Here is a 25448-nt window from a genome sequence, read left to right as displayed (position 1 = left end):
AGTGGTGAACCTTCCTGACTTTGGGTAGAGAGCAGTCGGTTTGGTGCCCAACTGCTTTCTCCTTGAAGCCAGGACTCCGGTTGGCTGTCACCCCGAGAGTCTGCATCAGTATTGGATCGCAAAGTGGTCTAGGAAAGAAAAGGAAGACTTTGAACACCACTCTCCGCCGGTCCTAAAGCGCAAATGAAAGATGGAGATTTCACACGCGGAACTGGCCGTGGAGCGGATTTCCGCTTTCTGAGTGGAGAGCGGAGATCTACACGGGTGAACGCCGGAAGAGAGGAGACGGGGCCGATCCGCCGCTCTCCGGCTCTGCAGGGTTTTGAACCGGCCCACTTGCTCCATAGTATTAGTTTCTAGTCGACCCTGTAAAATCGGAGGACCCAGAGCCGGCAGACCCAGAGGTACTACATTTCCCAGCAGGTCGTGGGTGCTGGGCGCCGGGCATTCTTTCCGGCGCGTGTGGAGCAGTCGCTGTCGCCCAGTGTGCAGGCAAACTCATGGATCCCGGCGGCCGGTGGCGAAACTTGCCCAGTGGGCCCAGCCTAAAGCACTTGACCGACCCCTCTTACGGGATCCCGCGGGAGCAGCAAAAGCAAGCGTTGCAGGAGCTGACGCGGGCGCATGTCGAGTCTTTCAACTACGCTGTGCGCGAGGGGCTCAGCCACGCGGTGCAGGTGAGCCCGGCGTCCTCCCAGGCGCTCCTCAATTCTGGGTTCTCCCGCGCCGCTAGCCCCTGCTACAGGCGGGTGGAGCAAAGGGGCCTGGCGGCGGATGGGATGCGGGGTGTGTGAGGCGCTGGAGAAGAGGGAGAGGTGAGTGAGGCTGGGGGCCTGGAAGAGGGAAGGAGAGATCCAGGAGATGGGGGAATGGGGCACAGGCCCAGCGCCGGGCTATGACGAGGAAGGTGCCAGTGAGGTATTAAAGCGAGATTCGGTGGGAAACCTTTGGTCCTCCTTAAGAGATTGCTAACATCATTAAGTAACATTTACTCCAAACTAACGTGATTGGTCTAGAGGATGATGGTAGCAGGCTTCAGGTGAAAATAATGGGGTAGGGTCTCATTTAGTAAGCATCCCAGTGTCTCCGGTCACTGGGCTCTGACAGTGAGGGAGAAGCAGACCTGTGTAAGAGACAGTTCTTGCTTACGATCGTGTTTTGGGTGGAGGTGGTGGAGATGTGATGGAGAAGGAAATGGCAACCCATTCCGGTATTCTTGCCTGGAGAATCCCAGGGACGGAGAAGCCTGGTGGGCTGCAGTCTATGGGATCGCACAGAGTCGGACACGACTGAAGCGACTTAGCAGCAGCAGCAGGTGGAGCTGTGAAGGCAGTGAGTGCCAGTACTCTAGAGCCATGCTCTTGCCAAGGGGCTATGTAGGGTACTTCGGGGACACAGAGGAGGGAGGTGCAGCTAACCCAGGGCAGGACCTCATGAATCCAAGAGAAGAGTGTGTTCCTTCCAGGGGAAGTACAGGAGCACAGCTCAGGGGTCTCCACTCTATGCTTTTGTTGGGTAGGGCTTGTTCTGCGGGAGGGGTGGAGAGAATCTTGAAAGCTGCGCCAGTCTCTGATGCTTGAACTCTCTTCTGCAAATAATGGGGGAGCCATCGAGGCTTCTTCGAAGATTAATACTGCTTCAACCGTTTGCAAAAGATGAGATATTTTTGTCTGATGGGAAATAATTTCTATCATGCCTGGACTCATTGTATCATGTCTATGAGAAAAATTGTAAATCTGCTTATAAGTTAATTGACCCTGGGATTTATTAAAACAATGAAAAAGAGTCCAGCGTTAAGATGATCAAGGAACGTTTGTGCTAAAATGGGTTCTGTGGTAGCTCAGATGGTAAAGAATCTGCCTGCAATGCAGGAGACGCAGGTTCAGTCTCTGGGTCAGGAAGATCCCCTGGAGGAGGGAATGGCAACCCACTCCAGTATTCTTGAGGAAGCGCTTGAGGGGACTACAATCCATGGGGTCTCAAAGAGTGGGACACTGCTTTGCAACTGAACAACATATGCACACAGAGGGTACAAAGTAAAAATGTGGAGCAGAGATAAATTAGGAGTTTGGGATTAACATATACACACTACTGAAGTCAGGTACTTGGTTCAGAGAACAGCTTTGTCTCATAAACAGCTCTATCCCTAGAACCTATTATAGAATCCAGCCGTCAGTAGACCAAAAGATCTTCTTAATGCTGTTTAAGGTATTTAGTGAGGATGTGAGTAGACTAGAGGTAGTGTTGGCTCTTTTTAGATGTGTCGCATTAGCATTAAGATAGCCATCAGTGCTTGTAGAACACTTGAGGTTTGAAAGAGTCTTCGAGAGAAAGTGCCTTGAAAGTGCAAACAATTGACTGTCTCAACTGTATTTCAGGCCGTCCCTCCCTTTGAATTTGCTTTCAAAGATGAGCGGATCTCTCTCACCATCGTGGATGCCGTCATCAGTCCTCCAGCCGTTCCCAAAGGGAGCATCTGCAAAGACCTCAACGTGTATCCAGCAGAGTGCCGAGGCCGGAGGAGCACCTACCGGGGAAAGCTGACAGTGAGTATGAGTGACAGCATGCGACTCACACACTGTACATTTTTTTGAATAAGCCCAGTGCCTAATATGGTTTATACCAGAATTTGGCTTTCTCAGTGCTGTCATCCCAGAGATCCCATCTTTTAAACCTAAAGCATAGCATATATATGGAATTTAGAAAGATGGTAATGATAACTCTATATGCAAGACAGAAAAAGAGACACAGATGTATAGAACAGACTTTTGGATTCTATGGAAGAAGGCGAGGGTGGGATGATCTGAGAGAACAGCACTGAAACATGTATATTATCAAGTGTGAAACAGATCACCAGTCCAGGTTGGATGCATGAGACGAGTGCTCGGGGCTGGTGCACTGGGATGACCCAGAGGGATGGGATGGGGAGGGAGGTGGGAGAGGGGTTCAGGATGGGGAACACATGTAAATCCATGACTGATTCACGTCAATGTATGGCAAAAACCACTACAATATTGTAAAGTAATTAGCTTCCAACTAATAAAAATAAATGGAAAAAAAAATAAACCTAAAGCATAAAATCATTTATTTTATGGTCCTCTGCCTTAATCTTTTAAAATAACTCATCTATCCTTTTTTATATACATTTTTTTTTCAGTATTCTATTGTGGTTTATCACAGGATATTGAATATAGTTCCCTGTGCTATGGAGTAGGACCTTGTTGTTTATCAATTCTAAATGTAATAGTTTGCATCTACCAACCCCAAAGTCCCAGTCCATCCCTCTGTCTCCCTCCCCTAGAATACTCATTTCCTACAGATCTAGATAGTCCCTTTTTTTTTTTTAACTTCTCTCTCTCTCTCTCTCTCTCTCTCTCTCTCATTTTCATTTAGGCCGATATCAGCTGGTCAGTGAATGGAATCTCAAAAGGAGTCATTAAGCAGTTTCTGGGCCATGTTCCCATCATGGTGAAATCCAAGCTTTGCAACTTATACAACCTTCCTCCAAAAGCCCTCATCGAGCACCATGAGGAAGCAGAGGTACCTACAGGGGAGCCCTGCCCTGAAAGACCCGGTGACCGTAGAAAGGGCCAGAACTAGGAGTGCGAGAACAGAAAGCTTGTCAGGGAGTTCAGTTTTCTTTCTCTGCTTTAATTTCTAGACAGGTAACAAGGGCCTTGATGTCTTGTCTGTGCTCTATGTAGGCTTCATAACAAGTCTTAGATGAGACAGTCTATGAGAAAGAACACTCTAGGGGCTTTCCTGATGGTCCAGTGGTTAAGACTTCATGCTTCCACTTCAAGAGTGTGGATTCAGTCCCTGGTGGGAGAGCTAAGTCCCACATGCTATGTGGCATCAGCAAAAAAAGGAAAAAGAGGAGGAGCAAATAGCTACCCACTCCAGTATTCTTGCTTGGGAAATCCCGTGACTAGGGGAGCCTGGCCAGCTACAGTCCATGGCGCCACAGAGTTGGACATGTCTTAATGTTTAAATGACAACAAGATGCATTTGTCAGTTTCTGTTTTGTGAGTACTATAAGAAGCTAAATTCTTAAAAGCATTATTTGTGATTTGAAAAAAAAAAAAAGAACTCTCCAGTTAGAGGATATTACTATTGGTGAGGGGTAATTGGTAGGTTTTCCCCTAATTTTCGGAATGATACATATTTAGAGATGTATTTGAATTTTTACAGCTCTCTCAACATTTTAACCCACAAGACTTGTCTACTATGGCTGATTCATATCAATGTTTGACAAAACCCACTGGAAAAATAAATAAATAAATAAATAAAAAGAAAAAAAAAAAGACTTGTCTAATATGTCTGCTTTACCTATAGTCGAAGTCTATGGATGTATTAAATGCCTCATAAACCCTCCCTTCAGCATTTTCTTCAGCTCTGTTAGGTGGCTTGGGTTGAAGTGATCAAGATGTGCAGACTCTGCCTACAACAGGGAGACTGTATTATGTGGTGGGAAGAGGCCTTTGGTGGCAGATCTGGGTTTGACAGGCAGCTGTTCCACTTTCCCCTTGTGCACCTTTGGGAAGTTTAATCTCCCTGAGGTTCAGTTTTCTCTTTTGAAGATGGCATGTAGTTCTCCCACGTGTGCTGACATAGAGCACCCAGCATGATATACCTACTGCGTGTGTGTGTGTGTGTGTGTGTGTGTGTGTGTGTGTGCATGTACGCACATGCGGACTCAGTCGTGTCTGACTCTTGCAACCCCATGAACTGTAGCCCACCAGGCTTCTCTGTCCGTGGGATTTCCCAGGCAAGAATACTGGAGCAGGTTGCCATTTCTTCCTCCAGGGAATATTCCCAACCCAGGGATCAAACCCACGTCTCTTACGTCTTGTGTCTCCTGCATTGGCAGGTGGATTCTTTACCAATGAACCACCAGGGAAGCCCATGCCGAGTTCACAGTAGCTCCTATGTGATGTTATAGAAATGTGTTATTAACTGGAACTTATTAAAAATATTTTCCTATTTAGCTTATCTGAATTTCTGATTTCCAGAGCTTTCATACAGTCAAAAGTTTTTAAACTTATTTGAGAAACCATACTTGTGTGGAAGCAAAATCATTACTGTTTTCAACTTTAGACTTTTGGAGTAAATTGTTTTTGGTTTTTAATGTCATTGAAGGATTTAATCATTTTAGGGATAAGAATGTGGCAGATTATGTCCAACCTGTCTGGTCGAAGGAAGTACCATGATTTCCTTCCATACTTTTCTCCCAAGTCTCTACAGCCTTTTTAATGTGCCTGAGAAGATTTAATTAAGTCAGCAGTTTCCCAGGGACCCACAGTTCTTCCTGAGCAAGGGCATTTCTTGTGCACATCTGACTAGGAATGAGTGTGATACTTGCCCTTGGTCAGTATCATATTTGCAGGTAGTTATATGTCTTTGTTTAAAATTTTTTAATTCATCTCTTTGGCAGGAAATGGGAGGCTATTTTATCATCAATGGCATTGAAAAAGTCATCCGAATGTTGATTATGCCTCGCAGAAATTTCCCCATTGCAATGGTAAGACCAAAGTGGAAAAGCAGAGGGCCTGGCTACACTCAGTATGGTAAGTTGCAGGGATTTTTGGAATGTTCTTTCAGAAATATTTAAGATATTTTATTAAAAGTAGATGTTTCCACGTAGAGTCTGATATTTTTCTCTCATATATATAATTTTTGGTTTGTTTTTCTGTTAAGCAATTCTGTGCTATAAATTCATAGTGGAACACCTACTTTCTACTGTGTTCAATTTTTTTTTTTCAAACTGAATAAACTTTTTTTTTTTTAAGAAATTATTTTATTTATTTATTCTTTATTGTGCTGGGTCTTCGTTGGTGCACAGGCTTTTCTCTAGTTGCAGCGAGTGGGGGATACTCTCTAGTTGCAGTGCATGGGGTTCTGTGTGACTTTGCACAGGCTCTTAGGGTGCCATGGGCTTCAGTAGTTACTGCATGTGGGCTCAATAGCTGTGGCTCACAGGCTTAGTTACTCTGTGGCATGTGGGATCTTTCCAGATTTCAGGGATCAAACCCATGTCTCCTGCATTGGCAGGTAGATTCTTCACCACCATCAGGGAAGCCCCTGAATATGGGTTTTTATGTTATTGCTTATGATACTGAAAGCTGGCTGACTTGGCCAGAGGTGGGTCTGGACCTCTGAATTCTTCCAGTTCAGGGGGCCATGGCATTCGCCTTGGTCTCTGACTGATAGCAACGTGACCTCTGCTTGATCACTCTCCATGACAGGGCCTGGCTTCTCAAGATAGCATTTTGCAGTCTGGAGTCCTATAGTTAAACAGTTTATTCTTACAGTTGAGCTAAAAATCAGCCTCTAATGATAGCCGTGGATACTATGCTTAATGGGAGTGTTGGGAGTTTCTGATGATTTGCTCTGTTTGTGTCAACAGGAGTGTCAATGCACTGTGTGAGAGAGGAGCATTCCGCTGTCAACATGAACCTTCACTACTTGGAAAATGGCACGGTCATGCTGAACTTTATTTACCGGAAAGAACTGTTTTTTCTTCCTTTGGGATTTGCACTTAAGGTGTGACTGAGTGTATTTCTTTTGTTAGGAAGTGAATCGTTGGAAGTGCAAAATGGATAGGTCATCCTCATCAGCATTCATGCTATGCTAATATCCACTGCTCCATAACACGTTACCTCCAAATGCAGTGGTTGAAACATGACTAAAAAAAAAAAAAAAGAAACATGACTAAATATTTCTCTCTCTCTTTCTGTAGTCAGAAATTTGGAAGTAGCCCCTGATTTGGGCAGTTCTGGCCAGGGTCTCAGCAGTTTGCCATGAGATGTCAGTAGGGGCTGCTGTTTGTGTAGAAGGATTGCCCGGGGTTGGTGAATCCCCTTCTGAGGTCGATCAAGCATGGCTGGCAAGTCAGTGCAGGCTCTTGGCAGGAGGTCTCAGATCCTCTTCACAGGCCTTTCCACGGGCCTCTTGAGGCACCTGTCTTCCCCAGAGAGTTCACCAGGAGAGTGAGGCTGGAGCTGCAGTGCCCGTCACAACCCAGCCTTAGAGTCACACTTCAGCTTCTCTGCTATACTCCCTTGGTCACACAGGCCAGCCCTGTTCAAGGCAGAGGAGACCAAGGTTGTGGGTACCAAGAGGGAAGGGTGATTGGGACATCTTGGTGTCTCCCATACAAGTGTGACCCTTACTTTGAAGAGTTAGCTTAGATTCAGCAATAGTAGAGGACTGATTTTTCTTGGGTTTTAAAAAGAAATAGGAGAGAACTATTACTAAATGATAAAGATGGTTAACAATTTTGAGAAGACAACTTTTTTGCATATATATGGAATTTTAAAAGATGGTAATGATGACCCTATATGCGAGACGACAAAAGAAACACAGATATAAAGAACAGACTTTCAGATTCTGTGGGAGATGACGAGGGTGGGATGATTTGAGAGATGAAGTATGTATATTACCATATATGAAATAGATGACCAGTCCAAGTTTGATGCATGAAACAGGGCACTCAAGGCCAGTGCACTGGGACAACACAGAAGGATGGGATGGGGAGGGAGGTAGGGAGGGGGGTTCGGGATGGGGGGATACATGTACACCCATGACTGATTCATGTCAATGTATGGCAAAAATCACCACAGTATTGTAAAGTAATTAACCTCCAATTAAAATAAGTTAATTAAATTTTTTTTTTTAAAGAATCTTTTTAAAAGAATTTTTTTTTCTTTCTTTCTTCTCTAGGCACTCGTCAGCTTTTCTGATTATCAGATTTTTCAGGAGCTCATCAAAGGAAAGGAGGATGACTCTTTCTTTAGGAACTCGGTTTCTCAGATGTTAAGGATCGTAATGGAAGAGGGATGTTCCACACAAAAACAGGTCCTTAACTATCTGGGGGAGCGCTTCAGAGTGAAACTCAGCCTTCCTGACTGGTACCCGAACGAACAAGCTGCAGAGTTTCTGTTCAAGTAGGTGAAACTGTTTCTTGGGGTTGGAGGGTGTCTGTGGTTACGGTATGGATATACTTGGGGCTGGTGAGTCATCTGGAAATCAGAATTGCCCTAGGGGTGGGATTCTGGTGTAGCGAGATAGGGGCTAGCTTTGTTCCTGCAGCCATCCTCACCTTTCTCCTGCTAGCTTCCTGTTTTATATTGTACTTTTAAGGTTTTATGTTGAAATAACTTCAGACTTCCAGCTCACCAGTTTATTAACATCTTTCTTACTTTTTCTGCATATACATCGTTTTTCTTTCTGCATTATCTGAAAGCTGCAGGCATTGTGTCTGTTTATTTCCCCAAGGCTAGGACTTTGTCTTCTGTATACACTGTGTAATTCTTAAAGGAGCCCTGCTGTAGTCCTCCACTGAGCAATCTGTAGACACAAGTCACATTCAGGGCCATTTCAAGTGAGAAACTGAGTCCTTTTTTTAATTTTAATTTAATTTTAATTGATTTAAATTTAAATAGCCACTTATGGCCTGTCCCTACAGTTCTAGATTTTGTGAGTCTGTTCTGTTCTTTTGCTAATGTTGCCAGCAAAAGTGAAAAGCAGTTTTTGGAAAGTGGCTAAAGACGTCTGGGGTAAATGTGGATTGGGGACCTTGGTTAGTAGGACATCGAATAGTATCAGTAGCTGGATTGTTTTAAGCTTTCTCTTTCGGCAGCCAGTGTATCTGTATCCACCTGAAATCCAACACTGAGAAGTTCTATGTGCTTTGTCTCATGACCCGGAAGCTCTTTGCTTTAGCCAAAGGAGAGTGCATGGAGGAGAATCCTGACAGTTTAGTGAACCAGGAGGTTCTAACTCCTGGGCAGCTCTTCCTCATGTTTCTGAAGGTAAGTGCAAGCTGTTTCACCCTGGAGCATTGTTACCTCTTGTGGGATAGTGTGGCCATATTCAGCAGTATTGTTTCTTACATGCTTATAATTCCTAGTTTGAACATTTTTTTGGTGGGGTTGTGTTTTTTTTTTTTTTCTTCTATTTTTTGTTTGTTTAGCAGTAAGGGCGGAGAAGGCAATGGCACCCCACTCCAGTACTCTTGCTTGGAAAATTCCATGGACGGAGGAGCCTGGTAGGCTGCAGTCCATGGGGTCGCACAGAGTCGGATACAACTGAAGTGACTTAGCAGCAGCAGCAGCAGTAAGGGACTTAATCAGAGGTCTTAGCTTATGGCAGGTTCAGGACTTTCTTTAGTATCTTTATAGATGCTAAATAAAAACTGTCAAATCTTGGTCATAACATTAATGATGAAGTGTAAATGGCCAATATACTCACTTATAGTCAGTCCCCATTATTCACAGATTCTGTACTATTAAATTCAGCTACTCACTAACATTTATTTATGACCCAGCAATATCAGTACTAGCGGCACACTCGTGTCATTTGCAGACATGCACAGAGTGCTGAAGGGTTAGTCTTCTGGGGCACGAGGCGCAGCTCAGTCCTGATGAGCAGTAAACAAGTGTCTCAGTGCCATGTTTTCCACATTTTTCTGCTCTTCTTTGGTGATTTTGCTGTTTAAAATGGCCCCCATGCTCAGTGCCGAAGTCCCTTTCCGTGGTCCTAAGCTCAAGAAGGCTGCGTTATGCCTGCCTAATAGTGAAAACACTTGTGTTGGACACACTTTGTGCAGGCATGAGTTATGGTGCTGTTTGCTCTGAGCTCAGTGGTAAAGAATCAACAGTGTAAACTAAGATGTCTGTTCACAAACACAGAAAACAAGGTCATGTTGTTGATCAGTTGACAAAGATGTTGTCAGTAAATGAAAACTCAACTGACATCTGACCCTGCATTTCCTCTGGGAGCAAGGGTTCTGTGCATTGTTCACAGAGACATTGTAGGACGTGATTACTGTAAATAATGAAAACTCTGAGTGTCTGTCTGTGTCTAGGGAGACAATGTTATAATAATTTTATAAGAAAGTTGATTGGATAGCATTTTATATTTTTAATATTATCCCTAAAAAGAATTTAATCTAAGAGATAACATAATGACAGGAAAGATGGAGAGGACTGAAGTAAAAATCTCCCGTTATCAATAATTAGGACTCCCCAGGTGATGCAATGGTAAAGAATGCGCCTGCCAATACAGGAGGTGCACGAGACATAGGTTCGATCTCAGGGTCGGGAAGATCCCCTGGAGAAGGAAGTGGCAACCCACTCCAGTATTCTTGCCTGGAAAGTTCCATGGACTGAGTAAATATGAAATTTGTGGTTAATTGAAACACCTAAAAATTAAACTGTTTTTCTTATTTCAGGAAAAATTGGAAGCTTGGTTAGTGTCTATTAAAATAGCTATAGACAAGAAGTCTCAGAAGACCAATGTGTCCTTAAACAGTGAAAATTTGATGAAGATTTTTAGTCTGGGACTAGACCTTACAAAACCATTTGAATACCTTCTTGCTACTGGGAATCTACGTTCTAAAACAGGTGAAATGAAATATATGGGCTTCATTTTGTTACAATTTTCAAATTATTTGCTTAATGTCAGTTTGTATATTGCCATGAGAGATGTTTTTTTGTTTTGTTTTGGTTTGGTTTTTTGACCACACCACATGATACCTGGGTTCTTACTTCCCTGACCAGGGGTCAAACCTGTGCCCTCTGCAGTAGAAGCTCGGAGTCTTAACCCTGGACTACCAGGGAAGTCCCGAGAGAGGTTCTTTTTAAAAGTGAGCTGCTCATTCATTAAAGACCGATTTCAGGTTGTGAATTTTGACAGGTGTATGTTGGGCTGAAGGGCTTCAGACAGGTTGTCTGTATAGCTTAAATCTGATTTTAATGATCAAGTGCATTTCTCGTGCCTCCTTCTAGAAGACCGGAGACAGCTTAGATCTCTGAGGAAAGGTTAACTAGGTGGTGGTCTGGGAGGGTTTTTAGACACACCCATCCCTAAACCAGTCGTATCAGAACAACTGGAAAACTTTACAAAGTGGCTATTGAAGGGCCAGAAATCTTTTTTTTTGAAGGAAATGATACTGATACAAATTCCTCAAGGGCTAACAAGTGCTTGTGTGTTATACAACTCTCTCGGATGAATCCCGTTTAATTACTTGCTGTTTTGTTACTTATTTATGTTTTTCTGTAGAGATCATATGGAGAAGATGGGGAAACAGTCAAGACTAATACAGTTTGTGAAATCTGGGGATTTTTACTGTATTTTTTTCTTTTGTAAACTCTTCCCCTCACCACAGCTGAGTAAACTTTGTGATAACCCACTCTGTGATCTCTAGTGTGGGCTTCCCAGATGGCTCAGTGATTAAGAACCTGCCTGCTGATGCCTGAATCTGGAAGATCCCCTGAGAAGGAAATGGCAACCCACTCCAGTATTCTTCCCTGGGAAATCCCATGGACAGAGGAGCTTGGCAGGCTACTGTCCACGGGGTCCCAGAGAGTTAGACACAACTTAGCGACTGAGCATGCATGATCTCGAATGTGTCCTGAGGTTTTATTGTCTTTTCAGAGCCTCCAATAAAAATAGGCTTTTTTTTTTCAGTTTATTCCATTTTTCAATGATGTCTGTTTTATTAAGGTCTTGGCTTCCTACAAGATTCTGGACTTTGCGTCGTGGCTGACAAGCTGAACTTCATACGCTATCTCTCCCATTTCCGCTGTGTGCACAGAGGGTCCGATTTTGCTAAAATGCGGACCACCACCGTGCGCAGGCTGCTGCCAGAGTCCTGGGGCTTCCTTTGTCCCGTGCACACCCCTGACGGGGAGCCCTGTGGTCTGATGAACCACCTGACTGCCATCTGTGAGGTTGTCACACAGTCTGTGTACACAGCATCCATTCCGGCTCTACTCTGCAACTTGGGTAGGTGGTGCGCGGCAGTCAGCAGCCTGTCGTGTTTGCTTGTGTGGGTTTTAGGTGCAGAGCTATTAAGTTGTGCTTCTCTGGGGTTTGAGCAGAGAATTCATATAAGGGTGATGGTGTCATACTGTGGATAACCTGTGCCATTCTGTAAAGCACCTGCTGTCTTCAGAGGGTGTTGACGGCTCATGGATGAGTGTTCTTTACTTAACTAGAGTAGATTCTTGTTATTTGCAGTACTTCTCTTAAGTCACCACTGGCACTGAATTAGCAGACACTGAGTCATTGGTCCTGGGGAAGAAGAGATTAGGTTCCTGCATACCTCTCATGACAGTATTTTCAGATGGATCGATAGCGTTGCTTTATGCATGTTTCTGTTTAAAGATGCCTTATTTAATACATATTGTCTATTCATTAATACTGAGCTTTCAGCTAGCTACACTGTAACTATAAGCTCATCTAACATGCAGTTTTTTCATAAGGCTCAGCAGAGCCCTGTGCTTAGGGGCCAGCACTTTGGCACTGTGCTTGAAGGACATTTTAAACAGCACAAGCACAAAGATGCAAAAAATACAGCACTGAACAGTGCAGAAAGGACCCTTGTTTGCAGTATGAGCTGAAACTGTGCATCCACTTGTGTGACCTTAGCCAGAAACATGTTTCTGGTGACTCAAAAATTTTCACTAGATGTCCTCAAATGATGCGAGAAGCGCCGCTAGTATTGATGCTGGGGTTACAGATACATTTTAGCAAGTTGGCAAATTTGTGATGTGTGAATAATGAGCAAATATAATTAGATTTTGGGGGAAAAGTTAATATGTTTACCTGACTCAGAAACAAAAATATAAAAGGTGTACAGAAAAAAGCCTCCTTTATACCCCTGTCCCCCTGCTACTCTCCTCAAAGCCAGAGACCCTAGATCTGGGGGTCCTTGGTGAAAGACTTAAATGTTTCCTCAAGCAATATAAAAACATTCTGGTCTAGAGGCAAGGTGACTAGATGTCTAGAAAGGTAAAGCTGTTGTTGAATCTGAAGGGAACTTTAAATGTTGGGAAAGCATCCTGATGAGATCGTTCCATTTGTTCACTTCACCAGGGGTCACTCCAGTTGACGGAACTCCACATCGGCCGTACAGTGACTGCTACCCTGTCCTGCTGGACGGCGTCATGATTGGCTGGGCCGATAAGGAGATTGCCCCTGGCATTGCCGATTCTCTCCGACATTTTAAGGTGATCTTGAGTCTCTGTGAATTGTTTTGTCGTTCCATCTTAGGTTTTCATGTCTTTTCTAGTTGTTGAGGTAGCCCTAGGATATTATTGAGTGTCAAGGGGTTGGAGGTCAGAAGCTAATTCTGGAATTGCCCATATGGTCCTTCTGGCATCTTGCGTTACACTGACCTCATCGCTTAGGGTCAGTGACAGGTATTTGAGCTACATGCATTTTTTTTTTTTTTTGGTTTGTTTCATTGAGGCCCTAGTCTACTATTCTAACACATTTTTAGCTTTTTTTTTTTCCTCTTTGTAATTACTAGTGGCAAATAGGGGATCTCAAAACATGGACTTATATTTCAAGTAATACTGAAGCTGATTAATCAAGGTAGAAGTTATAACCGGTTGCCTTCTGTTTCTTGAAATACTTTTTTAAAAAGTCAAATAGAATAACATTCTTTGAATAACTAATCTTTAGAATTCTCTCTGGGAAAGAGTCTTTGTTGCTTAGATAATGGCCATGAGTTTGGCAGTAGGATGAATTTGTAGTTTATGCTCTGTCCTGTTTAGTTGGGTTTTTTATTTGTTTTTCAGTTTTTTCATTGTTTTACTTTGATAGTTTTACACTGAAAGCATGTTTGAGCAGCATAGAGAGCTCACATATGCCGATTACCCAGATACACCAGTTGCTATGTTTTCCCCCATGTGCTTTATCATTTGTATGCTCTATAAATACTAGGTACATTTTATTTCCAAACCATCTGAAGGCGGTGTACAGACATGTCCACTTTTCCATGAAGATTTCAGTGTATATTTTCTAAGAACAAGGATTTTCTCTTTATTAACCACAATGCACTTTAAAAAAATCTCAGGTTGGTGAAGTCTGCAGCTGATACTCAGATTTTTTTTGTCTGGGACCCAGTCCAGAATCCCATGTTACATGTGGTTGGCATGTTTCTTCAATCTTCCTTAAACTAAGACAGTTCCTCAGCCTTTAATGTCTCACTTTTTTGTTTTTAAAGAGTATGGGCCAAATTGTGTACACTGTCTCTTGATGTATGTAGCTTTCTTATGATGAGACTCAGGATATCATTTCACGAGGCACTCAATGCAGGCTGGGCTCCTGGCTGCTGCTGTTACCTGATCACTTTGAGATTGTGTTCTTTAGTCCCCATGCACGATTCTTTTGTGTGTATACCTCGCCTATGGAGAAAAAAATTGTGAGATTTTCTCCTTAGACATATTAAAAGTATTATATTCATTCCCTGACAAAGATCATTCTTTAATAATAAAGATGAATAACCTTCCATTCCTGGAATAAATCCCACTTGGTTATTATTTTAATACCTAATAAATATGGATACTTTCTCAATTTTATTTAAGATTTTTTTAAAAATCGACATTCACAAATTTCTGCTTGATAAAAAGCGTTAGAAAGTTTTCCTTGGTGTTCAGTGCCCTGAAGCAGTTTGTGCAGCAGTGAGTCCTCTGGTCTTAGATCTTCTAGAATTCACCTGTGAGGCCGTCTGGCTCTAGTGTGCTCTTTGGGGCAGCTCCTTGATACCTTTATGTCTAATACAGAAGTTGGTCTTGAAGTTTTCTACTCTGCTGAGGTCTGTTCTGGTCACCTGCATTTTATCCATTTCATTTTGGTTTCAGAGATATGCAAAGCAGGCTTATGGTTTTAAAATTTTGTTTCCATGCTTCTCCCCCCTTTGCTTTTTTTTACTTAGTATATTCATACCCTTGCTTTCCCTGCAAGGAAAAAGAATACCCATCCCCTTCTCAATTACATGAGAAGAACTAAAAATGCTTTATTACTTTGAACCTTTTTCTGTACTCTGCTTCTTTAATTTCAGATTTTATCTTTGATTTCTTGTACTTTGTTGTTTACCTTTTGGGCTAAGAATTAGTTCATTTATTTTTATTCTTTCATTTTATTAATAATATATTTAACTGTAAATATATAAGTTCTACTTATACATTATATATTTAAGTATTATATATACTTAAATATATGTTATACTTATTGCCGTAAGTTCTACTGTACAGATTTCATTATTTTTTTTCACATTTCTGTGATTTTAGTATTTCTCCTTTCACCCAAGCATTCATAGAAGATTTTTTTGTTTGTTTTTTAGTTGCCTAGTGGAAGGGCTTTTTCATTGAGTACATTTTAAAATAACACAGGTGATCTTATATTTTAGACATCAGCCAATAGAATTTCACGTACTGTGTTTACCCACACATTCTTGGTTTGCCTTTTGCTCAGTCTCAGTTGTTACTAGTTTCCCTGATAGTGAGATTGAGTCCCCAAGAAAGGAGGGCTTTTGCCAGCTCTCAATGTGGGGTGAATAGCCATCTGTGGGGGGCTGAGGCTGGCAGGGTACTAGGTGTGTCACCTGCAAAACTTTCAAGATATTGCTTTTCATGTTAGATCTCCTCCACTGTACCCACCTCCTAGGTGGCAGGGGGATAGACGTCACTTATTCTTCATTGAACCCTCTTTTTATTGAAAACAGGTATTGAGAGAAAAAAGAATCCCTCCCTGGATGGAGGTGGCCCTGATCCCCATGACAGGAAAACCAAGTCTATACCCAGGATTGTATCTTTTTACCACTCCTTGTCGACTGGTGCGGCCAGTGCAGAACTTGGAACTAGGCAAAGAAGAACTGATTGGAACTATGGAACAGGTATAGACCCCTGTGATTATATAATATGCAACTTTCAGAGACTCAATAACTGTTAAAGTGTTACAGTTATCATGACAGGAATTTGAAAGAAAGTCACAGTTTATTTTCTGCTTCCTCTGTGATCAACATGAAGCAGTTTTCATGCTCATCAAACCTGAGAGGGTTGGTGGTCTCCTCAGCTGCCTTTCCCAGCCCACTCAGCTCCCCATGTTTCTTTGTACCCGGCTCTTCCTTGGGTGGTGAGACTGGAACATTCCACTAAAATCACTCACAATCTTTGCTTAAATCTCTGTAGTTGCAAAACTCTAGACTTTGTGCTACTTATAAAAAATTTTTCCTCCTTCCTATCCCCCTTCATAGCTGGACCAGGGTAGATTTAGAATGAGATGTTTAAGACGTGTTATTTCTTACTGTGCATTCCTTCAGTGTTCATGATACTGGGTGGGTGGGAAGGTTTTCTTAAACTCTGATCAATAGTAAGAGCTAATACGTGTTAGCAGTCACAGTTACCTTGTGCCTTGAACTTCCTGGCCCTTCCTCTTTGCAGCTCTTCATGAATGTTGCCATCTTCGAGGATGAGGTTCTGGCCGGAGTCACCACGCACCAGGAGCTCTTCCCTCACAGCCTGCTGAGTGTGATCGCCAACTTCATCCCTTTCTCAGATCACAACCAGAGTCCAAGAAACATGTACCAGTGCCAGATGGGTAAGACAGAGCACAGAGTGGTGATGGTCACAAAAGAAAATGGACTGCAGTTTTTAACACTGAGATAAAGATAACTTCAAACTCAGAGAAAAGCTAAAAATTATAAGAATAGTACAAAGAACTTCCATAGACCCTATACCTAGATTTTGCCTCATTTGCACTGTTTCCTATTGGAAAGTGAGCTGCTCCTTTACCCCCTGAACATCCTGCTATGTATTTCCTAACAACAGCGTGGTCTACTTACATAATTCAGTTCAGTTGCTCAGTCGTGTCCGACTCTGCGACCCCATGAACCAGCACGCCAGGCCTCCCTGTCCATCACCAACTCCCCGAGTCCACCCAAACCCATGTCCATTGTGTCGGTGATGCCATCCAACTATCTCATCCTCTGTTGTCCCCTTCTCCTCCTGCCCTCATTCTTTCCCAGCTTTCCCTACTCTTTTCCAATGAGTCGACTCTCTACATCAGGTGGCCAAACTATTGGAGTTTCAGCTTTAACATCAGTCCCTCCAGTGAACACCCAGGACTAATCTCCTTAGGATGGACTGGTTGGATCTCCTTGCAGTCCAAGGGACTCCAAGAGTCTTCTCCAACACCACAGTTCAAAAGCATCAATTCTTCTGCACTCAACTTTCTTTATAGTCCAACTCTCACATCCATACATGACTATTGGAAAAACCATAGCCTTGACTAGACGAACCTTTGTTAGCAAAGTAATGTCTCTGCTTTTTAATATGCTCTCTAGGTTGATCATAACTTTCCTTCCAAGGAGCAAGTGTCTTTTAATTTCATGGCTGCAGTCACTATCTGCAGTGATTTTTGAGCCCCCCAAAAATAAAGTCAGCCACTGTTTCCCCTGTTTCCCCATCTATTTGCCATGAAGTGATGGGACTGGATGCCATGGTCTTAGCTTTCTGAATGTTGAGCTTTAAGCCAGCTTTTTCACTCTCTTCCTTCACTTTCATCAAGAGGCTCTTTAGTTCCTCTTCACTTTCTTCCATAAGGATGGTGTCCTCTGCATATCTGAGGTTATCGATATTTCTCCCGGCAATCTTGATTCCAGCTTGTGCTTCCTCCAGCCCAGTGTTTATGATATTCTCTGCATATAAATTAAATAAGCAGGGTGACAATATACAGCCTTGACATACTCCATTTCCTATTTGGAACCAGTCTATTGTTCCATGTCCAGTTCTAACTGTTGCTTCCTGTCCTGTATAGAGGTTTCTCAAGAGGCAGGTCAGGTGGTGTGGTATTCCCATCTCTTTCAGAATTTTCCACAGTTTGTTGTGATCCACACCGTCAGAGATTTTGGCATAGTCAATAAAGCAGAAATAGATGTTTTTCTGGAACTTTCTTGCTTTTTAGATGATCCAGCGGATGTTGGCAATTTGATCTCTGGTTCCTCTACCTTTTCTAAAACCAGCTTGAACATCAGGAAGTTCATGGTTCGCATGTTGCCGAAGCCTGGCTTGGAGAATTTTGAGCATTACTTTACTAGCGTGTGAGATGAGTGCAATTGTGTGGTAGTTTGAGCATTCTTTGGCATTGCCTTTCTTTGGGATTGGAATGAAAACTGACCATTTCCAGTCCTGTGGCCACTGCTGAGTTTTCCAAGTTTGCTGACATAGTGAATGTAGTGCTTTCACAGTATCATCTTTTAGAATTTGAAATAACAACTGGAATTCCATCACCTCCACTAGCTTTGTTCATAGTGATGCTTCCTAAGGCCCACTTGATTTCACATTCCAGGATGTCCAGCTCTAGGTGAGTGTGAGTGATCACATCTTTGTGATTATCTGAGTCGTGAAGATCTTTTTTGTACAGTTCTTCTGTGTATTCTTGCCACCTCTTCTTAATATCTTCTGCTTTTGTTAGGTCCATACCATTTCTGGCCTTTATTGAGCCCATCTTTGCATGAAATGTTCCCTTGGTATCTCTAATTTTCTTGAAGAGATCTCTAGTCTTTCCCATCCTGTTGTTTTCCTCTATTTCTTTGCATTGATCGCTGAGGAAGGCTTTCTTATCTCTCCTTGCTATTCTTTGGAACTCTGCATTCAAATGGGTATATCTTTCCTTTTCTCCTTTGCTTTTGGCTTCTCTTCTTTTCACAGCTATTTATAAGGCCTCCTCAGACAGCCATTTTGCTTTTTTGCATTTCTCTTTCTTGGGGATGGTCTTGCTCCCTGTCTCCTGTACAGTGCCACGAACCTCCATCCATAGTTCATCAGGCACTCTATCTGTCAGATCTAGTCCCTTAAATCTATTTCTCACTTCTACTGTATAGTCATAAGGGATTTTATTTAAGTCATACCTGAATGGTATAGTGGTTTTCCCCACTTTCTTCAGTTTAAGTTTGAATTTGGCAATAAGGAGTTCATGATCTGAGCCACAGTCCACTCCCGGTCTTGTTTTTGCTGACTGTATAGAGCTTCTCAGTTTTTGGCTGCAAAGAGTATAATCAGTCTGATTTTGGTGTTGACCGTCTGGTGATGTCCATGTGTAGCGTCTTCTGTGTTGTTGGAAGAGGGTGTTTGCTATGACCAGTGCATTCTCTTGGCAGAACTGTGTTAACCTTTACCCTGCTTCATTCTGTACTCCAAGGCCAAATTTGCCTGTTACTCCAGGTGTTTCTTGACTTCCTACTTTTACATTCCAGTCCCCTATAATGAAAAGGACATCTTTTTTGGGTGTTAGTTCTAGCAGGTCTTGTAGGTCTTCATAGAACTGTTCAACTTCAGCTTCTTCAGCGTTACTGGTTGGGGCATAGACTTGGATTACCATGATTACTTACATAACCAAGGACAATTACTAATATTGGGAAACTTAACAATAATATTATTATATTATTTTATAGCATAATAAAGTTTGTGGAAATTTTTCCCTGGGTAGCAGCATGTTATATTCAGTTCTCTTGTCTCTTTAGTTCTTTAAGTTAGATCTTTAGCCTTAACTGTCTGTCTTACCTTATTTTTAAGAAAAAGATAAATTTATTTTGTAGAATGTCCATCAGTTTGGTTTTGCCTGGGGTCCTGTGATTAGATTTGTTAAGAGTACAAACCATGTGATCACCCGTCATTATCATCTCTAGTGCTTTCTTTCATTTGTGCCTGGTGATTCAAGTTTTCATGGAGTGTCATTTCAGCCTGAAATTTTCAGCCTGAACAACTTCTCTTTAACATTTTTTATAGCTGCAGGCTGCTGGCTGCAGATTCTCTTAGTTTTCATTTCTGAGGATGTCTTTATTTCATCTTCACTTGGAGAGACTGGATATATAATTCTGATTTGACAGATCTTCGGGGTTCCCCCCACCCCCAGCACTTAAAAGATGTTGTTATGCTCTGATCTTTGTCATTTCTAATTAGAAGTCAGTGGTTATGTGTATTATTGTTTGCTTGATTATAGTGTTATTTATTTTTCTTCTGTCCTTAAGATTTTCCCATTATTTTTGGTATGTAAGCTGATTGACTGTGATATGCCTAAATATGTTGCTGTTTGTATTTATCTTGCTTGGAGTTTGCTGATCTTCCTAAACCTGTTTTAAAAAATTAAGTAAAATCTATAAGATATTCTGTCATTATTTCTAGAAATACTGTTTCTGTCTCATGTCCTGAGATGTCTGTTATGCATCATATATGTAAAGCCTTTTAACACATTATTGACCGGAGGACTTTTGCAGAAACTAAGGCGTGTGGCCGATGGTTTGTTATGTAAGTTAATATTGAAATGTCTCTGGTAAATAACATTTGGGTAACAAAAGACATACTAATACGTCTCCAGTCAATAAGTTATTAATATTGTCCCATAAGCTGTTGAATTTCTGTTCTCTTCTTCCATGTTTTTTTTCTTTCTTTCTCCTTCAGATTGGTTCATTTTATTGATTTGTCATATTCACTGACTTTTCTCTCATTACTGAATTTTTATTTCAGATACTTAAATTTTTTAGCCTCGAGCTTCCATTTGTTTCATGTTTGTAGTTCCTATTTTATCTGAGATTCTGATCTCCATTCATTGTGGAAGTATTTTCCATTACATTTTGAGCACAGTTGTAAGAGGTATTTTAAAGTCATTACCTGCCAATTCCAACATTTGGATCGTCTCAGGATCAGTCTCCACTGATTGCATCTTTCTTGAGTCTAGGTCATGTTTTCCTGTTTCTCTGCATGGCTAGTAATACTGGATTGTATTGTAGATGGAAAATATGTGGTAAAGACTGGAATTCCGGGGTGGTCCAATGGTTAGGACCCAGTGCCTTCACTTCTGGGGCCCAAGTTCAATCCCTAGGTGAAGAACTAAGACCCTGCAAGCCATGTAGTCAAAGGAAAACAAAAAAGTGGATTCTCTTCTGTTCCTCTGGAGAGGGCTGGTTTTTAGATTTCTGGAAGCAAGCTACCAGTGGTTGAAATGTGCTCTTTAGCCTTAGCTGGACTGCTTATATCTATCCCACCCTGCATAGTTCTGGAGTCCACCAAAGATTTGGACTGCTGTTCTGACTGGGCCATCAGACAAAACATAAAAAACAAAACATTCAAAACTGAGAAAACTGGAAGTTCACTCATCGCAGTTCCTTTTGTCCAAGAGTTAATCCCTCTCTAGTTTGTAACTACCTGTGGTTACATTCCAGGGCTTCCCTGGTGGCTCAGAGGTTAAAGCGTCTGCCTGCAATGCAGGAGACCTGGGTATCGATCCCTGGGTCGGGAAGATTCCCCTGGAGAAGGAAATGGCAACCCACTCCAGTATTCTTGCCTGGAGAATCCCATGGATAGAGGAGCCTGGTAGGCTCCAGTCCACGGGGTTGCAAAGAGTCGGACTCGACTGAGCAACATTACATTCCAGTGCTTTCAGCTAGTATGTGTATGTATGTAATTGGCTTTCATTTTTCTTCTGGATCTTTTACTTATCCATGTTGAGAGTGATATTGTAGGAGTAGCCCTCTCTTACTGGAAGCTGCAAATCTCCTTTTCTGTTTTTTAAAAGTTCCCCTATTATATATTTATCTATTTTACTTTTTAAAATCATTTTGTTTTGAATTGATTCTCTGTACTGTAAGGAACTACAAAAAAGAAACTTATCTATCCTGTACCTGACCACCCAGTTAAATACTGACATTTTGTTCTGTATGTGTGTGTGGGTAGGTGGATGTCTGTGCAAGAAAGTAATCTAATTATATAATAGTTACTATCACCCCTCTCCCACCAGTAGTGGTAATAGCCCGTAGTTTTGTATATATCCTTTAAATTCTCTCTTTATGCTTTTTTTACATTATACATTTCCATAAACTAGTTCTAGAACTGTTCGGATTGTATGGCAAATGTACACAAATATATCCTAGTAAATGTCATTCCCTACTTTTTCTCACTCAGCATTGTTTTCATGGTTGGGTCATGTTCATGACACATTTGTCTACTTCACTTTCACACCAGGTATTAGTCTGTAGTAAACATAACCAGCATGACTTACTCATTTATTCATAGCCTTATGATGAATGTTTGGTTTCCAATTTTATATGTTATCTTTAACATCAAGGGGGAAAAAAACAAAATGTTAATTTTTTTTTCCCTTTGTAGGTAAGCAGACCATGGGCTTTCCACTTCTTACTTTTCAAAATCGATCAGATAATAAACTATATCGTCTTCAGACTCCACAGAGCCCTTTAGTAAGACCGTACATGTATGATTATTATGACATGGACAACTATCCCATTGGAACAAATGCCATTGTTGCTGTTATCTCTTACACTGGCTACGATATGGAAGATGCCATGGTAAGTGCTGCCCAGAGATGTACTTCCACCCTTTCTCATTTTTAACTTCTCTGTTTACTATCAGATCACTGAAGGAGTATTTCTTATGTGCCTGAGCACCTAGTATTTGGTGTATGAATGTTCTATTAATTAATGCCTGGTCTAAGTTAAAAGTGACAAGGGGACTTCCCTGGCGGTTCATTGGTTAAGACTCCGTCCTCCCAGTGGTGAGGGCACAGGTTCCGTCCCTGGTTGGGGACCTAAGATCCCATATGATGCTCAGCAAGGCCTCCCACCCTGCAAAAAAGTGACAAACTTTGAGGGATATCACTAGATATTTCATATGCACATAGCCTGCATATTTGAGTGCACAGTACAAGTAGATGTCAAATGAATGTAGTCTTAGAAATATCTACTTTTTATATTTATGCATGATTGGGTTCTAAGTCATCTATCTGTGTCTGGATTTTAATAGGTGATTTGGGAGATGTGGAGTTTTAAAATCAAATGCCAAAAAAATAAATAAATAAAATGCCAGTTATCCTAAACCAGTTATAATGCTAACCAGCTTTATTTTGAAAACCCTTACTTGGCCTCAGTCTATTAAATTAATGATCCTCTGACTTCACAGATTGTGAATAAGGCCTCTTGGGAACGAGGCTTTGCCCATGGGAGTGTCTACAAGTCTGAATTCATAGATCTGTCTGAAAAAATTAAACAAGGAGATGATAGTCTGGTCTTTGGAGTCAAACCTGGAGACCCACGGGTTCTGCAGAAGTTAGACGATGATGGATTGCCATTTATTGGAGCACAGCTGAAGTATGGAGATCCATATTACAGCTACCTAAACCTCAACACCGGGGAAGGCTTTGTGATGTACTATAAGTAAGTTTGCATACCCGGGGCTGTTTCTTATGGACTATTTCTCAGTGAAATCTCTGGAAGTCAGTGAATGTTGTTTGTCAACAGAATTTTTGGAGTAAATAAAAGGGGTAGCTTAGTTATTAACTGAATGGACTTTCTTAGATGAAGTTCTGTGGTCTGTTGTACTGCCTTTGTTTTCCTACTTTTCTTGTCAGTCTGTTACATCTGATGAGTTATCTGTGATTTATTTTACAACTGTTATTATTCAAACTTGATCATCTCTCTCAGGCATGTTGTTAATAATGTGTCTTAGCTAAAAAGTTGAATTCATTATCCCTGTTACTAAAACTGGATTTTTTTAGGTCTTAGCCGCCTTTCTTAGTACTGTTCTTTCAGACAATCACAGTTCTGTAGTGAATATAATCAATAGCCCTGTCCATAAGTATTTTTAGGGATACCAGCTGTATTTGTAGTGAAGAATAGAGGTAAGAATAATTTTTGCAAATATCCATATGAAGCACTAAATATTAATATATCAATAAAAGTATCTCTGGACATTTGTTTATTAAACAACAGAAATTTATTTTCTCACAGTTGTGGAGGGTCAGAGTCCCAGATCAAGGTGAAGGCAGGTTTGGTTTCCCAAGGCCTCTTAGCTTGCAAGTGGCCGCCTTCTCCTTGTCCGCACATGGTATTTTTTCCTGTGCACGTGTACCTCTCTTGTCTCCTTGTATCCAAATTTCCTCTTCTTATGGTGACACCAGTTATTAGATTGCATTCGGGAGGGACCAGCCTAATGGTCTCATTATTAACTTCTATTACCTTTTTAAAGCCCCGATGTCCAAATACAGTCACATTCTAAGGCACCCTCTATTCATTTTAACAAATATTTTGACATTCTGTCCGGTTTACTTTTTCCTAGGAGTAAAGAAAACTGTGTTGTGGATAACATCAAAGTGTGCAGCAATGATACCGGAAATGGCAAGTTCAAGTGTGTGTGCATCACGATGCGAGTCCCCCGGAACCCAACAATTGGGGATAAGTTCGCCAGTCGTCACGGGCAGAAGGGCATCTTGAGTAGGCTGTGGCCAGTGGAGGACATGCCATTCACCGAGAGCGGGATGGTCCCTGACATTCTGTTCAACCCCCATGGTTTTCCATCCCGCATGACCATAGGCATGTTGATCGAGAGCATGGCTGGCAAGTCCGCAGCTCTGCACGGACTCTGCCACGACGCGACCCCCTTCACCTTCTCAGAGGAGAACTCAGCCCTGGAATACTTTGGCGAGATGCTGAAGGCCGCTGGCTACAACTACTATGGCACCGAGAGGTTGTACAGCGGCATTAGTGGGCTGGAGCTAGAAGCAGACATCTTCATAGGCGTGGTCTATTACCAGCGTTTACGCCACATGGTCTCCGACAAATTCCAAGTGAGGACCACAGGAGCCCGAGACAAAGTCACTAACCAGCCTATAGGGGGGAGAAACGTCCAGGGTGGAATCCGTTTTGGGGAAATGGAGCGGGACGCCCTTTTAGCTCATGGTACATCTTTTCTCCTCCATGACCGCCTCTTCAACTGCTCGGATCGGTCAGTGGCCCACGTGTGTGTGAAGTGTGGCAGTCTGCTCTCTCCGCTGTTGGAGAAGCCGCCCCCATCGTGGTCCGCCCTGCGCAACAGGAAGTACAACTGTGCCCTGTGTAACCGCAGTGACACCATCGACACCGTCTCCGTGCCTTACGTCTTTCGGTATTTTGTAGCTGAACTGGCAGCTATGAACATCAAAGTGAAGCTGGACATCGTTTAACCTGACGCAGGTCTCTTGGGTCAAGACTGCTATCAGATTAAAACAAGGTGTCGTTCTGGTGAGGCTATTAATAGTTATTACTCTGGAGTTTTTCATGGTTGTCAGAGCTCTCAATCAAGACCTGGCCACTCAGAAGGCAGACTTTCTCAGTTGCTCTAGTATAACTACTGAAGGTGACTTTCACTATGTTTATTCTTTAAAAATCATATGCTGACAAATAAAAGGATATTCAGGGGAAAGTGTTTAACCCCAGGTTCTCTGCATCCTGCTTTCAGCAGGCAGTGACTGTCAAACATCTATCTGTCCATGTAGAGCAGAGCAGTTCAATATAAACACAGTGTAAGCATCTATGTAATTTTATATTTTCTTACATTAAAAAATAGAAGGTAGAAATTTTTAACAGCTTTATTGAAGTATATGTTTACACAAAAAGTGCACGTTTAATGTATATAAGTGGGTTTGAACATAAGCACACACCTGTGAATGATCACAACAGTCATGGTAATAAACATCACCTCCAAGTTTCCTTGTGCCCCTTTGGGTTCTTTTTGGTGTTTTTATGGTAAGAACACAGAACCTGACATCTATGCTCTGGACTATGGATAGAACACAAATTAATATATCTCTCCATAAAAAGTTATTCAAAA

General features: G+C 42.0%; 1 protein-coding gene across 1 annotated transcript; it reads left to right on the top strand.

Annotated features, from left to right (window-relative positions):
• Positions 1-442: 442 nt before the first annotated feature.
• On the top strand, positions 443-25448 carry POLR1B (RNA polymerase I subunit B). The gene is made up of 15 exons (XM_065929184.1): positions 443-677; positions 2379-2546; positions 3394-3540; positions 5435-5567; positions 6407-6543; positions 7723-7946; positions 8642-8813; positions 10235-10406; positions 11509-11790; positions 12883-13016; positions 15518-15688; positions 16236-16392; positions 21957-22153; positions 22764-23017; positions 23919-25448. Exons 1-15 carry the CDS (start codon positions 501-503, stop codon positions 24799-24801), a joined length of 3408 nt encoding a protein of 1135 aa, XP_065785256.1. The 5' UTR covers positions 443-500; the 3' UTR covers positions 24802-25448.

This window comes from Muntiacus reevesi, chromosome 3, assembly GCF_963930625.1.
Source record: "Muntiacus reevesi chromosome 3, mMunRee1.1, whole genome shotgun sequence".
NCBI classification, from domain to species: Eukaryota; Metazoa; Chordata; class Mammalia; order Artiodactyla; family Cervidae; genus Muntiacus; species Muntiacus reevesi.
Note: the sequence above shows the minus strand (reverse complement) of the source record. Positions and strands in the feature narration are given on the sequence as shown.